We start from the raw sequence: 17458 nt of genomic DNA on the forward strand, positions 1-17458 counted from the left end.
ACAACGTTCCAAGACAATTCTAAAACACTTATGATGAAAAATGCACCCCCCCACTTCCTATTCACACATTTAGGCAATTATTAGTTTGTAAGATTAGCTCATTGTTACAATTATGTCTCCAAAGTATGAAGCTGTGCCTACTGTTTGAGGCAGTTATACTGCTACTAGGCCTATAGTCCAAAGGGATCAAAGAAAGATGAATCTATATGTATAAAAATACTTATTTATTTATTTTTAATTCTTTCATTTTTCATTTTATTTTTTCTCAATTACATGTAAACAAAAATTTTGAACATTCATTTAAAAAAAATTTTTAGGCAATTGAAGTTAAGTGACTTACCCAGGGTCACACAGCTAGTAAGTGTCAAATGTTTGGTCTGAGGTCAGATTTGAACTCAGGTCCTCTTGACTTCAGGGCTGGTGCTCTATCCACTGCACCACCTGTCCCTTTAACATTCATTTGTAAAAATTTTGAGTTCCAAACTCCCCCCCTTGGGAAGGCAAGCGATTTAATATAGATTATACATATGTAGTCATATAAAGCATTTCCATATTAGTCATGTTGCAAAAGAAAATACAGACCAAAAAAAATAAGAATAATAAAGGAAGTAAAAAAAATGCTTCAATTTGCATTCATACACCATGAGTTCTTTCTCTAGAAGTAGATAGCATTTTTCATCACGTCTTTTGGAATTGTCTTGGGTTGTTGAGAATAGCTGAGTCATTCACAGTTGATCGTCATACAATGTTGCTGTTACTATGAACATTTTTCTCCTGGTTCTGCTCACTTCACTGTGCATCAGTTCACATAAGTCTTCCCTGGTTTTTCTCTCTCTGTATGTATGTTTGTATATTATATATATTATATATGTATCTATATTTAAAATAAACGGGAGGTTCAATTTTAAAGGAATGGCACTAGCATTGAGGAAGACAGGGGAGGTTTGATTTGAAACCTGAAGGAAGCCTAGAAAGTCAGGAAGCAGAGAAGAGAAGGAAGGACATTCCATGCACAGAGGACAGCCAGGGATAAATTACAGAATCAGGATATAGAGTATCTTGTGCAAGGAACAGAAAGAAGGCTATTGTAGCCGGGTCATAAAGTGCTTGGAAGGGACTAAAGTGTAAAAATAAAACTGGAGAAGTAGGAAAGCGTAAGAGTGAGACGGGCTTTAAAAGCTAAATAGAAGACTTTGTCCTGGAGGTAGATAAGGGAGACACTGAAGTTTGCTGTGTATGTGGGGTGAGGTTATATGGTCAGACCCAGACTTTGGGCCGATCGTGACTTTTGAATGGAAGATGGAAGACACTTGAAGCAAGTAAAGCAGCTCTCATTCTCACTGTGACCTTTCATCCCTACACCCTTCTGTGTGCTCCCCAGTTATCACCTAAACTTTAGCTACACTCTGCTCCCTTCCCTTTCTCAAATCTTCAGTGAATCAATTCAGGTCTGCACCCTTGCCCCCTTATCTTATCATCAAGTATGCATTGCCAACTTCAACTTTGCATTACTATCACCATTTGCAACCTTCACTCCTATTGACCTGCTCTTGAGTGGAGCTGGAGAAAAACCACAAAACTGTTGATTAGGCACATTATAAATTTGTGTTAGATAATCTCAACTGGGCACTCGCTGTAGCCTGGCATCTTTGTTTATCAGTTCTTTTATACCTTCTTGATTTATTCCTATCCAGCTCACAACAACAGTTATGCAAGCTTTTTCATCTCTGCGTAAGTCTCCCATGGCACCCCTCCTCCAACTCTCTCAGTTAAGGAGTTTGTCTTAGATTTCATAAAAAAAAAAAATTGAGACCATTTACCCCACTCTTTTTCTCTCTTCATTTGGCTTCATTTCTTTCATTGCAATTGCCTTCCTCTACTATCTTCTCTCCTTTTTCACATGAAGAAATGTCCCTTTTCTTTGCCAAGGCAGACCCCTCTACCTGCACAGATGACCCCATTCCATCCTGTCTTCTCCAGCAGGTTGCCTCCTCTGTCATCCCCACTCTCTCACTAATCTTCAATTTCTCCCTTTTTACTGGCTGTGTTCCTGCTGCTTATAAACACGCCCATGTCTCCCTCATCCTCAAAAACCCCTCAATTGATCCATCCATCCCTACTACCTTTCATTCTGTATCTGGTCTCCCTTTCATGGCCAAACTCCTTGAGAAAGCCATCTCAGTCAGTGCCTCAACTTTCATTTTGCTCACTTCTTAACTCTGCTGTCTGGTTTTCTGCCTCATCATTCAACTGAAACAGCCTTCTCAAAATTTGCCAGAGATTTCTCAGTTACCAAGTCTATGACCTTTTTTCAGTCAAATTGGAGGGAAGCTTATGACCACTTTAACTTCTGATTGCCCAGTGGTTGAAGCCTCTTGGATGTGGAAGTGGTGGCAATCTCCCTTGCTTCCATACGTGATTGCAACTGTGATCTTTCTCCACTTTCACCGCTTGAGAGCTCTTGACCACTCCTTTTGCTTATTGACTTATTCCAGGATTTAGTGTGTGTGGGGGAGGTGAGTGCCTGGCACACAGTAGGTGCTTAATAATGGTTATTGTATTTGAGTTATATTGACTCCTGAAACTATCATTGATGGAAGAAACTCTTGTAGAGAATGGGCCCACTAAATCTGCCAAACCCATTGCCAACTGCTGTCCAAATGCCACTAATGAAAAGGTAAGCCCTAGCATTTCAGCGACAGCACTGCCCTTCCACTGTTCTAGACCACTGGTCCCACTTCCATTTCCAACCTTTGTAGTTATTATTGAAAAAGAAAATCCTCTTCAATCTCTTCATGTGGAAAGGGGCCTGCCATCCATTCCATAATCATCCCAAATTGTTGATCAACTACTACCAACAGGGTAGGCTGGCTGGCCTGGCTAGAATAGCAAGGCATATTGAGAGTGAGATGGGAGTGGCATGTGCTACCACCTCCACTTGCTTTGCCTCATACCTAGGGTGAATAAAGCCCAAGATCTCCAGGAAATGAAGCAGCCTTTAGACCACTGATCCTCATTCTTTGTCGATCTCTTCTCAAGGCGAGTTAACCCACTGGCCCTCCATCCCCACCTATTGTGCTCTCCCTACCATTACCACCACTATGTGATTGCCAAGTGGCACCTACAGGCAGGTGAGCCCAACACTCCACATACCGCTAGTCCTGATGCCCACCCAGCTGGAAGGACTGTGGCAATTGTCCAGGGAAACAACCCTTGTGGAGATTTGACCCGGCAACTGCTTCTTCAGGTACTGTAACCAATGCTTTTGCTTTTATTAATATTCCGTGGTTTGGTCTGGTAAAAAGAAGCACCATATGGGGACTTTTTGGGGTTTTTGAATTGATGACAACCCATATTGTTTCTTCAACCTGGATGTGCCTTCCATGGTTCCATGTTTGGGGGTACCTGGTCTACATGCTTATTGAAAATAAGAGGGGCAGCTAGGTGGCACAGTGGATAGAGCACTGGCCCTGAAGTCAGGAGGACCTGAGTTCAAATCCGGCCTCAGACCAAACACTTGACACTTACTAGCTGTGTGACCCTGGGCAAGTCATTTAACCCCAATTGCCTTAAAAAAAAAGAAAAGAAATTAAGGCGCCAAGGTGTGATTCCCTATGAGGTGGTTTAATATGGAACATTTAAAAGAGACTCTATAGGATTATCAGTAGAGTGAGAGGGCATGAACTATGCCTGGAAATCAAGGTCAGAGAAGATGATGAGGATCAATTGGTGGTCCATCGTATCATGAAACCAAAGAATGAAAACCGAGTGATCCCTTTCCATTTAGAATCAAGAATATTTTCATTTGCCTTATTAAGTAGAGTCTCAGCTGGACTCCAGGGGGTGCAGGAGTATGACTCAAAGGGGGAATATGAGAGTAGAGCAGTTAAGGATGAACAATTGGCAGAAAACCTTGGACTCAAACGAGAATAGTCTGAATCTTTGGAGAAGGGAACAGAGTGGGCCTTTTTCAGAACTTCCATTACTCTCACGGTTGGTACCTCATCATTTTGCCTTTGTTCTTTTACTGCTTCTTATGTGCTTTGCCTCTCCAAGAAGACTGTAAGCTTTTTGAAGGCAGAGACCACAAGTTACATTTTTGTATCCCATGTGGTGCCTGGCACAGGATTAGGTACAGTCTCGCACAATGCCGTTGCTCAGTAAATATTAGCTAATTTGATTAAAAGTGATGACAAATGCTCACTAAATCATTTCTGAAAGCTGTATTCTGGAAAGGTAACAGGTGAATCTTGCCCTTTCTGCTATTTGGTCACTATATTTATTTGTTGCTTTTTTGATATTGTTTTATACCCGCATTATATAAAATATATCCATTGGAGAGAGTGATTACCAAAACACTGACTTGTTCTAAGACTATGATGCAGTCATCTTGATTCATTGAAATATAGATGATTGGGCCACCTGAGGGTGAATCTATCTATTACTTCCCTTGTATAGACTCCGTTAAAAACTCAGCATTGACTTGATACATCCCAGTTCTTATGGAAGGAGACAATGAGGAATTAGGGAGCTAGTTTTGATGAAGGTTGTTTCTAGGTCTCACAAATCCAAAGCCTCCCTCATGCTGAGATTTTCTTTGACCAAGAACCCATAATCTGAGCCTTTCTACTACCTATCCATTTAAATCATGAAGAAACATGGCATCACAGAGATATAGCTAGCAGTTTTGATGTCTGGGGCAAGCAAATCAAAATGAGATCTCAAATAAACTTTATAATATATGATATAAAAACAATGTAGGAAAGAATTAAGACAAAGTCAGTTGAGTAGGAGAGACACAAGGACACTGAATTTTCTTGCAGGCAGGTTGTAGCACGTATTTAGGTGTCCACCTTGCCTCGGAACTTGGTGTGGCCAGGCTAAGAAGAAACTCATTTGGGGCACATATTCTACCTTCTGGTGGCTTCCACTTTGAACTCATAATCTTTGCTATTGAGGTATGTTTTAATTCTACTAGAGTCCATGAGCTATCAAACGTAACAAATCAAATTTCAAAACTTTATAGTCTTTCAAAATCATTTAAATTTTTTTTTAACTTTCTAAATTTCATTGCTCTTGGACAAAGCCCCACCTGTTCAACTCTAGTTACAACTCTGTATAATAGGAAGGTATGTAATTGCATGCTTTTAAAATTCTTGTCTCAATTCTTGATTTAATTCTTTAAGACAATTCAAACACTTGGGCAGTTTACTAGGAAATCTTGGACAATCATTCTTGGTATCCTCTGATGTATAGTCTTAGGACTTTTCTCTGCATTATATATATATATATATATATATATGTATATATGTATGTATGTATGTATACATATATATGCCAATTACTAAGCTAGACAACTGTAGAAACTCACAGCCTATACATATTTTCACTAAGTGTTTAGTAGGTGTTTTTTCTCCTGCAAAGCGTCTCAGAGCTTTGGAGGGAAGGGAAACATTCTTCAGATCTCTGCTCGAAACTTCAGTGTGGTGCCTTCCATTTGCTGATTATAATGTTTTTCGAATCTTTCGTACTGGGCTACGGTGAACTGATTCTTCCAGTCGCCTGAAATCCCTGGCAGAAAAGAAAGGATAGAGTATTAACCCATTGGATCACTCTCTCATCAAACCATTTTTAGTCTGTTTTCCAAATCATGACCCAAACCTTGTATTTTCTCTTTAGAGCTGTGCTTTACATGTTCTCAAGTTTCTCAAATTTCTTTAGTTTCTCCAGGTGTTTAATTCCTGTGGCTTTTCCAACATTACACCAGCAACCATGGCTTAGATAGCTTTTGAGTCACTCTGGGATTCCCAATCTGGACAGTTTTCATTTTCTTGCTAATTTTATTGAACCCAAAACCTGAATATGAAGAGTTCATAAAGATTTCCACCCAAATCCTTTAGAATTAAGGGGAATGAAATATGCTTTTTAAAGGAGGTAGGCCAGCTGCCCTAGGTAGTATTTGATTATCATCAATATTTCCTCTTATTTGTTGTTGTTGTTCAGTTGTGAATGACTCTTCATGACCCCATTTGAAGTTTTCTTGGCAAAGACACTGGAGTGGTTTGCCATTTCCTTCTCCAGCTCATTTTACAGATGAGGAAACTGAGGCAAACAGGGTTAAGTGACTTGCCCAGGGTCACACAGCTAGGAATTGTCAAGTGTCTGAGGTTGGATTTGAACTCAGGTCCTCCTGACTCCATTCTCTATCCACTGTGCCTCCTAGCTACCCCTCCCCGCCCCTGCCCCCGTGGTCTTTTGCCTCTTTTCGTATCCCAAGTGCTTAGCGTGGTGCCTGGAACGTAGTAGGCTTTCAGTAAGTGTTTACTGAACTGAACTGTATTGAATTTCTGGGCAATAATTACAGAACACAGCTCAGCTAGGCTAAACTCCAACAGATACTTTAAGCCCCACATCATTTCAATCACTTATCCCTCCACAACTTTTGCTCAAATACGCTAGCTATATAAGATAGAATTTTAGAACCAGAAAGGTCCTTGGTGACCATCTAGCTCAACCTAGTCATTTTATCAATGAGGAGGCTGTTCAGGGAAGCACACACACCTCAGTTATTCTTGGTCCTATTTTTCTTACAGTTACTGACACTTTCCTGAGTGAGGAAACCCCAGTCATTACAGTAGCCCAAGATGTTTTGGTTCAGTAAAGGATCCCAGGAAAGACATTGGTTGGGATACTCACTTTGGATGCTAAGGGAAAGTTCTCACCTGAAAACTTCTCATCAGGTTACGTTTGTGGCAGTAAAGATGTTTGCCACAGAATATTACCTTAAAGTTGTATTTTTCTTTTTTCCCCTCACCTTTTTGCTTTTCTAAACCACCCAGCTAGGTGGGATAGTGGATAGAGCACCAGGCCTGGAGTCAGGAAGACCAGAGTTCAAATTCAGCCTCACTTACTGGCTGGGTGATCCTTGGCAATTCACTTAACCCTGTTTGCCTCAGTTTCCTCATCTGTAAAATGAACTAGAGAAGGAAATGGCCAACCACTCCAGTGTCTTTGCCAAGAAAGCCCCAAATGGGGCCATGAAGTGTCAGGCATGACCGAAAATGACTGAACAACAACAAAAAACCGCTCATGGTTACTATTTCCCTTCTCCACTCCTGCTGTTATTAGGCCATTTAGTCTCATGGAATTTGGGGACTGGACTGATGAGCTTTCAGATCTCTTCCAACCCCCAAATCCTACATATTTTTGAATATGAGTTCTCCTGTAAGACTCTCACCCTTTCTCATAAAGGGAGATATGCTGTGGTCCATTTCTTTTTCCGTCATCATGGTATAATTGGTGGCTGGGTTCTGTTTCATGATTTTGAAGGAGGTGTGATAGAGGATTTTATTCACAATCTCTTCTGGCAAATCCTTTTCCAGGAATTTCAGAATTTTCAGTAGTTCACGTTTTGGATCCTAGAGAATCATGGAATCACAGAATTTTAAAGGTGGGATTTCAATGGTTAGGTAGCTCAACTCATACTTGGAAGAAATTCCCCATTATAACATGGCCAACAAATGGTTATGCAGCTTCTGTCTGAAGATCGCCAAAGAAGAGAACTCACCACCTTTCAAGGCAGCTCAATCCTCTTTGGGACAGCTCTCACTTTTAGAAAGGGTTTTCCTGACATCAAACCTAAACCCCTTTCTTTATGCTGCCCACTTCTTGCTTCTGGTTGTGTTTTCTCAGACAAACAGAACACATGAAAACCCTCTTCCACATTAGCCCTGCAAATACTCGGAGATAGCTATTGACTTCTCTCAAGTCTTTTCTTCTTCGATCTAGCCTGTTCCATCAATGGATCATTATGGGCTCAAGACCTTTTACCATCCTGGCTACTTACTCTGGATAGTCTCCAGTTTACCAAAATCCTTCTAACATGGAGGACAAGACTCCACGTGATGGCTGGTGAGGGCAGAATACATTTGTACCAACACTTCCCTATTCCTAGAAGCTATGTTTCCCTGAATGAAGCCCAAGATAGTATTAGCTTTTTTTGTGTTCCACATAACCTCCGACTCACATTGACCTCATGGTCCACTAAAATCCTTCAACTTTCTTTTTTAAAGAAAAATTACTTTCTCTGGCATTCTGGGAAGATGGAAGAGTAGGTCAGAAATTTCCAAGCTCTCCAAATTTCTTCTGCAAACAGAACATCATACCAAAATGAACATAGAGCAGCAAAAATAAAGGGGTAAGGCAGTTGTTCTCGTAAGACAACTTGAGAGGACCTCAGGAAAGATACAACCTTATCTAATCATGCCTTCCCATCTTGTATATGGAAAGTTAATTTCTTTATGTACTCAAGTATAAGATCTTACATTTATCCCTACTGAATTTCATCTTGTTAGAACCAGGTCAATATTCTAGCCTGTAAAGGCCCTTTGGGGTCCTGCCTCTGTCATCCAGTGCATTAACTATCTCCCAACTTTGAGTCATCTGCAAATTGGAGGAGTATGCCCTCTCTGCCTTTATCTGAGTCATTGATAAAAATGTTATATAGCACAGGGTGAAGCAGAGATCTGTAGGGCAATCCACTGGAGATCTCCTGGGCTATTAACATTGAATTACTCACAATAAGTCTTTGAGTCTGGTCATCCAACCAGTTTGTATTCTTGCCTAATTCATCTCTCTTCATCTCCACAAGAAGAGTGTGAGATGATTTGTTAGAAGAAGATAGAGTGACTGTAAGACAGTCATATTTGAAATAATCATAGGAATGAAGAGAGTTTCAAGGGTGGAAGGGAGGGAGGTAGAGTTTCTTTCACATGGAAGAGGGTTCTCTTTCTCTCACCTCCTTCATATCTTCATAGAAGAGGTAGAGGATACGGTAGTCCTTCTTCTTCTCCCACCAGCCCTTCACATGGTCATACCAGGAACCAAAAGCCACTAGGTTACAAAAGATAAGACATTCAGGGAAAAAGAAGGATTTGTAAGAAATAAAGACCTTTAAAAACCATCCACATTTCTTGTTGTTGTCACCATTATCATCGTATCCATTTTAATTCAAGAAGCATTTATTAAGTGCCAAGTTTGTTGAAAACTCTGCTAAATTTTAGGGATATAAGGGAAAACAACAACAAGGAACCTGCCTTTAAGGAACTTACATTCTGCTGTGGTAATACAACATGCTGAGTACCTGTACAATTAAGGCATTATGTTCTGAGAATAAAAAAAGATAGACTATAAAAAATTAACAGTCCCTGCTCAAGGTACTTACAATCGAAAGGACATCTTCACAAAAAAGATGAGAGATATTAAGAAGGGAAGTGAGGAATTGGAAGTGTGAAATGCCTTGTAGAAACAATAGATAAAATGGAAGTTCAGAGATGGGAGAAATCATACTGAACTGGGGATCTAAAATGAGAGGACCTGGGTTCAAATCCTGCCTCTTCCACTTACCTACTGTGTGACTTTAGACAAGTCATTTATCTCTTTGGGGTTCAGTTTCTTTATTTTTAAAATGAAAGAGTTGGATGGATGCCTTCTTTGGTCCTTTCCAGCTCTGGATCTATGAGCTTATGCAAGAAACGGGGACTTGAGCAGGGCCTTGAAGGACATGTAGGACTTATATCATAAGAGAAGACAGGGAAGGGCACGTTAGGCAGGTAGAATATCATGAGCAAAAGTAAAAAGGGAGAACTAAGACGGCCTTGGGAGGAAGTGAGTAGATACATTTTTGATGGAGGAGAAGATTGAAGGTTGGGGCGATCATCTAGGGCAGGTTGTATGCCAGTGTGAGGATAGGGCTCCACTGATTATCCCACTCAATTAAAAGTAATTGTCTTTGTTAGGTAAGAACATCTTTTTGATTGACAACCCGAATCAGTGCACAGGACCTGTTCACCTCCATGAATCAATCAAAGCCATTATGTGAGAATGGGATCCCACTGGGATACCTCTTGAATCCAGACCCTTAGAATCTCAGGTTCTGAGATCATTTCTTCCTTTCATACAAATTCCTTAAGGCACAACCAATCTCTCACTCAGTGGCTTTGAGGAATTCAGGGAGGTGTATAGGCTTTGTTCACACTCCGTTCTGACCTTGTGATTCAATCAAAAAGGTGTTCTTACCTAATTTGTTGGGGCAGTGAGGTGGTGCTGCAGTGCATACAGTGAAGGGCTTGGAATCAGGAAGACTGAGTTCAAATCTGGCCTCAGACACATCAGCTGGTGACTCTGGACAAGTCACCTAACTCTTTGCCTCAGTTTCCTCATCTGTAAGGTGAACCGGAGGAGGAAATGGCATACACCTCTAGTATCTTTGTCAAGATAACCCCAAATAGGGTCACGTAGAGTTGGATAGGACGGAAAATGGCAGAACAGCAACAATAACAACAATAACCTAATTTGTTAAGGTTAGGTAATTACTTTTAAGTGGGTAAGATAATCAGTGTAGTCCTTCCCTTATAACAGACCAAGCAATCTCCATTTTATTCTGTAGAAACTGAGGATTTTATACAAGAGCAAATTTTGCAAAATGTGGTAGATTTGAAAAGGTGCAGATTGGAGGCAGGAACACAAGTTAGGAGAGTTTTGAAACATTTCTGTCATAAGATCAGGGGCTACACTAGGGTAATAAGAATAAATTTTGGCAAATGATTCTGAAAAATTATGATCTATAAGTTCTGATGATTTATAAACACCTCTTCCATTGGAAGGGATACCGTAAAATGTTCATTTTTTTTAGTCATGTTCACCTCTGTTTTTTATTTTTCCTTCATTTCTGTAATAATAATAATAGCATTTATGTAGTGCTTTAAGGTTTGCAAAGCATTTTAAGAGTGTTATCTTTTTAAAAAGAGTCTCATGACAGCCTTGGAATGAGGTGCTATTATTAGCCCTATTTTACAAGTGAGGAAACTGAGGCTGAGAGAGGTTAAGTAACCTCTTAAGGTCACACAGTGTCTGAATATGGATTTGAACTCAAGTCTTCCTAGCACCAAATCCAGCATTCTATTCACTGCCACCAGTTGTCTAAGAGAATAGGAAGTAAAGAAAGGGACCTCAATCAATATGTCTTGATTCACTGTGAACTTCATGTCCACTTATTCAATCACTAAGTCATCAAGCATTTATTAAGCACTCACTGTGTGTTCCAGGACACTTCTTGCTTTTGAGTTCTGAGCTCCAATGAATAGTTGGTCTTACCCTTTCCAGTCATGAAATTCTCCAGAAACTCCTCCCAGGTACCAGGCTCTGGGTGTATCTTCGCCATCTTGTAGAAATAATAGTAAGAGACAGCTACATCCTTAGCGTTCCGTGCCACATAGATCATCTGTGGGAAGAGATGGGAGATTTTGTGGGGTTTCATTCATATTCTCTTTTTTTAATTTTTTATAAATTTATTTTGATTTATCAACAATCACTTCCATATGCTTTTGAGTTTAAAATTTTTCTCCCCCTTCCTCCCTACCACCCTCCCCAAGACGGCGCACAATCTGATACAGGCTATACATATACATTCCTATTAAACATATATTCATATTAGTGATGTTGTAAGTAAAAATTAGAACCAATAGGAAGAACCACCAGAAAGAGGAAACAAAACTCAACAGGAGAGGAAATAAATAGCAATTCAACTTCCGTAGTTCTTTCTTTGGATGTGGATAGCATTTTCCATCAGGAGGCCTTTGCAGATGTCTTAGATCCTTGTATTGCTGGGAAGGGTTAAGTTTATCAATATTAGTAATCGCACAATGTGGGTGTTATTGTGTACAACGTTCTCTTGGTTCTGCTCACTTCACTCAGCATCAGACCATGCAAGTCTTTCCTGGTTTTTCTGAAGTCTGCCTGCTCATCATTTCTTATAGTATAGTATAGTATTCCATCACATTCATGTACCACAACTTGTTCAGCCATTCCCCAGTTGATGGGCATCCTCTCAATTTCCAATTCTTTGCCACCACAAAAAGAGCTGCTATGAATATTTTTGTACATGTGGGTCCTTTTCCCATTTGTATGGTCTCTTTGGAATGAAGCCCTAGAAGTGCTATTGCTGGGTCAAAGGGTATGCACATTTTTATAGCCCTTTGGGCGTAGTTCCAAATTGCTCTCCAAAATGGTTAGATCATTTCACAACCCCACCAACAATGCATTAGTGTTCCAATTTTCACATATCTTCTCTAACATTTATCATTTTCCTGTTTTGTCATGTTGGCCAATCTGATAGGTATGATGTGGTACCTCAGAGCTGTTTTGATTTGCATTTCTCTAATCAATAGTGATTTAGAGCATTTTTCCATATGACTATAGATGGCTTTAATTTCTTCATCTGAGAACTGCCTGTTCATGTCATTTGACCATTTATCAATTGGGGAATGACTTGTATTCTTATAGATTTGACTTAATTCTCCATATATTTTCATTCATATTCTTTTACAAGAAGATAATTAAGTGACTTCAGTAACATGTACTTGTATTATTAGAACAGATGTTTCCCCTTCCTACTTTCAGATCTAGGCCTCCACATCTGTCCTCTAACATAGGGCCTCCATAGCTGTGCATTAGCACAACATGGAGGGGAGAAGGCGACACTTTCAGTTCTCCAGGCATGTTTTGGAGCCAGCTTGAATTGGCTTGAGAGAACTGATTTAAATTTTCAGTGTGAGCATTTACACCTCAAATATTGGCAAAGGCTACAAATCAGGGCTGATTTATTGTTTTATTGATTGTCTATAATTAAGAAAGTGGTGGAGAAAATCCACCTAATCCTTTAATGTGGTTAAACTTAAATGTGTCTATCCTACCATTTTTTCCCCCTGGGGTTCTTCAGTTGTTTAAGTTATGTCCAACTATCCATGATGCTGTTTGGCTTTTTTTTTTTTTTTTGGCAAAGACAGTGGAGTGGCTTGCCATTTCCTTCTCCAGTTCATTTTACAGATGAGGAAACTGAGGCAAACAGGATTAGGTGACTTGCCCAGAGTTGCACAGCTAGTAAGTGTCTAAGGCAGGATTTGAACTCAGGCCTTCCTGACTCTAGGCCCAGTGGTCTATCCATTGAGCCACCCAGGTGCACTTTAGGGCTTAGTTGTTAAACATACACCAGCACACCATTGCATGTGTGGCTTCTAACTAGGAAGAAATTGTCATCAGAAATACAAATGTCGTATATGAAAAAATTCCAGGTAACCAAAATCCAATTAAACTATAACCTTCAATTAGAATCTTTTCCTGTACTCTATCTTTAGTGGAAACAAGCCAATCACAAAAAAACAAGCCTGACATCAGAGACTCTATGAAAAAACTCCAAATATTTCTGGCATATGTCCACAGTTGAGGATGTTATAGATAAGGCTCGGGCTTTGGGAGAGGGGTGGATGAGTTGACAGGATAGCATATTTCTCCTACTACAAAAAAACTGTTGTTCTGTGGAGTGGGGAGACTTACTTTGTATTTTGAACATGAAATATTTAGTTTTTTTCCTTACATGTCATTCTCCCCTCCCTCTCCCCCTGGAGAATGAAAGCAGGGACTGTTTTTTTTTTTTTTTTGGTATGCGTGGTATGGTACCTATCATGTAGTAGGCACTCTATACCAACTTGTTGAGTTTTGAAGTTTCATGGCTGGATTTTTAAAAATATAGCAGCCAATGTTCATGACTTAGCAGGTAATAATAATAGCTAATATTATATAGCTTGAAAGTTTGCAAAGCTCTTTATATATAGTATCTCATTTGATCCATGCAACAACCCTGTGAGGTAGGTGTTATTATTATTTTCATTTTACAGATTAAAAAACTGAGGCAGGCAAAGGTTAAGTGACTTGCCCAGGGTCAAATAGCTAGTGTTTGAGGGAGGTTTGGACTCAGATCTCCCTGACTCTAGATCTAACACTTCATCCTTTACATCACCTAGCTCTAATATAATATAATATAATATAATGTAATATAATATAATATAATATAATAAACTCAATTTATTTATTTATTTTGGTGAGGTAATTTGGGTTAAGTGACTTGCCCAGAGTCACACAGCTAGTGAATGGCTCCTGACTCCAGGGCCAGTGCTCTATCCATTGCACCACCCAGCCACCCTCATAAACTCAATTTATTGATGACTGCAATGACTCAGTATTAATATTTTGTTGTAATAGGGGTTTCCAGGTCTTCTTTCCCTATCTCCTCTGACAAGAGCACAACCCCATGGGAACATTCAGGGTGGAGCTGAAAAGAGAGACAACTTCTGCTTTTACTCTCTACTTTTTGTTTTCCTGAAAGAATGTGTGCCTTGGAACTCTCTCTGAGACTTCCTGTGGGAAGTAGGGAGTCAGGGCAGGAGTTCTCTCTCCCTTTAAATAATGACTATTGGGGGGACAGCTAGTGAATCGAGCACCGGCTCTGGAGTGAGGAGGACCTGAGTTCAAAACTGGTCTCAGACCAGCCACTTGACACTTACTAGCTGTGTGACCCAGGGCAAGTCACTGAACCCCAATTACCTCACCAAAAAGAAAAAAAATAATGCCTACTGAGTGGGCAGCTCTTCCTTCTCCGTGGCCAGGAAGGGTGTTGTATCACCATCTTAAAGACCAAGTCCTTCAGGTGGGCCAAAAATGTCCCTGGAGATGGCCCAGGGTAGCTTAGTTCATCCCTATCTGCTTCAATGAGAGATACTCTTATTACATCAAAAGAATGATATTAAGGCATTGCAGTCATCAAAGAAAATGCTAACTGTGTTAATTACATTTTACTTATGAAGTCATGAAAGTTGGCTACTATATAAAGTTTTAAAACCATTTATTCATCTATTCACCAAGTATTTATTAAGTTTCTATTGTGTGGGAAATCTAGATGGTGCACTGGCCCTGGAGTTAGGAGGGCCTGAGTTCAAATCTGGCCTCAGAGACTTGACACTTATGTGTGACCTTGGGCAAGTCACTGATTATTTGCTAGGCATACAAAGATAATAGCAAAATAGCCCTCGCTTTTAAGAAACTTACATTCCTTTGGGAGAGAAATGACATACCAAGAAAACTAAATACAAAATATACAAGTAAAAGGTAATTTTCATGGGGAGGACTCATAAATGGGGGGAATCCTATAAGAGGTGGAATCTGAGCTAAGCCTTGAAGCAAGTTATGGATGCTGGGGCAAAAGTGAGGAGGGAATTTATTCCAACCACCGGAGACAGCCTGATAACTCATAAGAGGTAAGAAATAGAAGACCATAGGAGCACAGATCTAAGTCTGGAAAGGACCTTCCAATTCCCTCGTTATGTAGATGAGGAAACTGAGGGTAAGTGAGGCGAATGAACTCAGCCAGGGTCACACAGGGAGTTCAGCACCTGGGACAGCAAAATACATAATTTCACTGGAACTTAGTGTATGAAGGAGCATTATTCGTACTATGGCTGAGAAAGTGGGCTGGAGATAGGTTTTGAAGGGTTTCAAAGGTCAAGTAATGGAATTTGTATTCATCCTAGAGTCCAACAGGGGTCCTATAAACTTCTTTAATGGGGGAGTGACCTGTTTAGACCTGTGCTTTAAGATTATCAGTTGTTCAGGTATGTATGAGATGACTGGTAAGAAGGTCCAATAGCCAGGGTGATCAAGGGACTTTCCAGTGAGGGATGCTTACTCTTGAAGAGACTTCATTCAATTAATTCATTCATGTATTTCTTAAGTATCTACTATGTGTTAGGCACTGTGCTAGGTATTAGGGATACAAAAATGGTAAGGAAATAAAGAAGAAAATCTTATCCTAAAGGAACTGACATTCTTTGGGGGAGAAATAACCTTCATAAGTGCTTGTTGATGTGGCAGTTTTTTTTCCCCACTGTATTATACTGCAATATCATGTCACATGTATACCTAGAAACATAATGTTATTGTGGGAGAATCCCTAGGAAGGGAAGCAGATCCGTGACCCAGTAGATTAAGCACTAGACCGGGAGTCAGGAGGAGCTGAGTTCAAATCCAGACTCAGCTGTGTGACCCTAGGGAAGCCACCTAACCTCTGACTCAGTTTCCTCATTGGCAAAATGGGAATAATAATAGAACCTACCTCCCAGCATAATTATGAGGGCAAAATGAAATAGTATTTGTAAAGTACTTTGCAAACCTTAAAATGTTATATAAAATGATAGCCATTACTAAAATTCTGTACCTCTGATTTGTGAGTCTCTGATTACCGGTATGGGGTCCCTGCAGGCAAGATTTTCCCTAATTGTCTCCTCCCTGGGCAGCAAATACCTCTTCCATTAAAGGCAGATGGAAGTCCTGGCTGGAGAAGGCCAGCCTCCCCCTCAACCTCCTCCTTCCTTTAGAATTTATTACCTTAGGGCCAACTAGGTGGCACAGTGGATAGAGTACCAACCCTGAAGTCAGGAAGACCTGAGTTCAAATCTGACCTCAGACACTTGACACTTACTAGCTGTGTGACCCTGGGCAAGTCACTCTACCCCATTGCCTAGCCAAAAAAAAGAGAATTGATTACCTTACAATCATTTTTCCACAGAGAAGAAGGAAGGAGTTCAACTGGCAAATGGGTTTTTATCAGGCGTGGGGACTTCAATGCTTCCAATTGCTTTATGCCTGTAAGTGTGGAAATAACCAACATTGGCAATGATTAGTTCAGCCTCATCACGGTGGGAGAGTTTCACTGTGGTCCAAGTCATCATTAGCATGTTCTCTTGAAATCATTTCATAGGTTAGAGCTAGAATAAATGGAGGTCAATTGGTTTATGGAACCCAGAGATAAAATACTCCCATTTTACAGATGAAACTGAAACCCCAAAGGGTTAAATAACTTTCCCAGGCTCATCCAGGTAATAAGTACCAGAGACAGGATTTGAAGGCCAGTACTCTAACTCTAAAAACTAGGGCTCTTGACCCTCTGTCCCCCGCCTCCCTCAGAATGCAATGATTCTCTGTAGAGCTACTGGATAAAACTGTGCACTTTTCTATGTAAAGCTTTCATAACATGTGTGTGGCATTTGTCTAGATTTGTATTGACATGCTGGGACCAAACCTGCCTGGGAGGCTAATGGCACTATTTAAACATCTTTATTTCTTGTTGTGGGCTGTTAAGGTTTTGTGAAGCTGGTTTGGCCAGTAAAAGTCTCTGTGCCATAAGAACAAAGAGAAAAGAAGAGCAAAGAAGTTAAATAAGCATAATGATATTAGGAGATGCAATGTTTCAATTGGAGAGGGAGCCACACTTGGAGTCAGGAAGAGCTAGAGGGCTGGGTTCAAGTCCTGCCTAATAAAGATATGCATACATATGTATAAAAGCTATGTGACCATGGGCAAATCATGTAACTTTTCCATGTTCCAGGCAAATGTCAAAGTCTCAGTTTAGATTTAGAGCTGATGTTTTTCTTTTCTTTTCTTTTCTTTTCTTTTTTCTTTTCTTTTCTTTTCGTTCCTTTCCTTTCCTTTCCTTTTTTTCTTTCCTTTCCTTTCCTTTTCTTTTCTCTTCTTTTCTTTTCTCTTCTTTTCTTTTCTTTCCTTTTCTTTC

At 40.1% G+C, this 17458-nt stretch overlaps 1 protein-coding gene and 1 long non-coding RNA gene across 5 annotated transcripts in view; one reads left to right on the forward strand and one right to left on the reverse strand.

Annotated features, from left to right (window-relative positions):
- The window catches only part of LOC114037595, a 139717-nt gene extending 136216 nt beyond the window's left edge, over nucleotides 1–3501 (forward strand). For all 3 annotated transcript variants that reach the window (XR_003568466.1, XR_003568467.1, XR_003568465.1), the window contains one exon: nucleotides 3040–3501. This is a non-coding gene — a long non-coding RNA (uncharacterized LOC114037595). The remainder of the gene's footprint in view (nucleotides 1–3039) is intronic.
- Nucleotides 3502–3603: 102 nt separating this feature from the next.
- LOC114037594 (sulfotransferase 1 family member D1-like) overlaps nucleotides 3604–17458 on the reverse strand; it is a 31671-nt gene continuing 17816 nt past the window's right edge. For both annotated transcript variants that reach the window (XM_027854510.1, XM_027854509.1), the window contains exons 4-8: nucleotides 16436–16533; nucleotides 11155–11281; nucleotides 8798–8892; nucleotides 7238–7418; nucleotides 3604–5571 (exon numbers count right to left, since the gene is read on the reverse strand). In XM_027854510.1, coding sequence (XP_027710311.1) covers nucleotides 5459–5571; nucleotides 7238–7418; nucleotides 8798–8892; nucleotides 11155–11281; nucleotides 16436–16533 — 614 coding nt within the window. In that variant the 3' untranslated portion in view covers nucleotides 3604–5458. The remainder of the gene's footprint in view (nucleotides 5572–7237; nucleotides 7419–8797; nucleotides 8893–11154; nucleotides 11282–16435; nucleotides 16534–17458) is intronic.

The sequence above is a fragment of the Vombatus ursinus genome, unplaced genomic scaffold, assembly GCF_900497805.2.
Source record: "Vombatus ursinus unplaced genomic scaffold, bare-nosed wombat genome assembly UNPS02010461.1, whole genome shotgun sequence".
NCBI lineage: Eukaryota > Metazoa > Chordata > Mammalia > Diprotodontia > Vombatidae > Vombatus > Vombatus ursinus.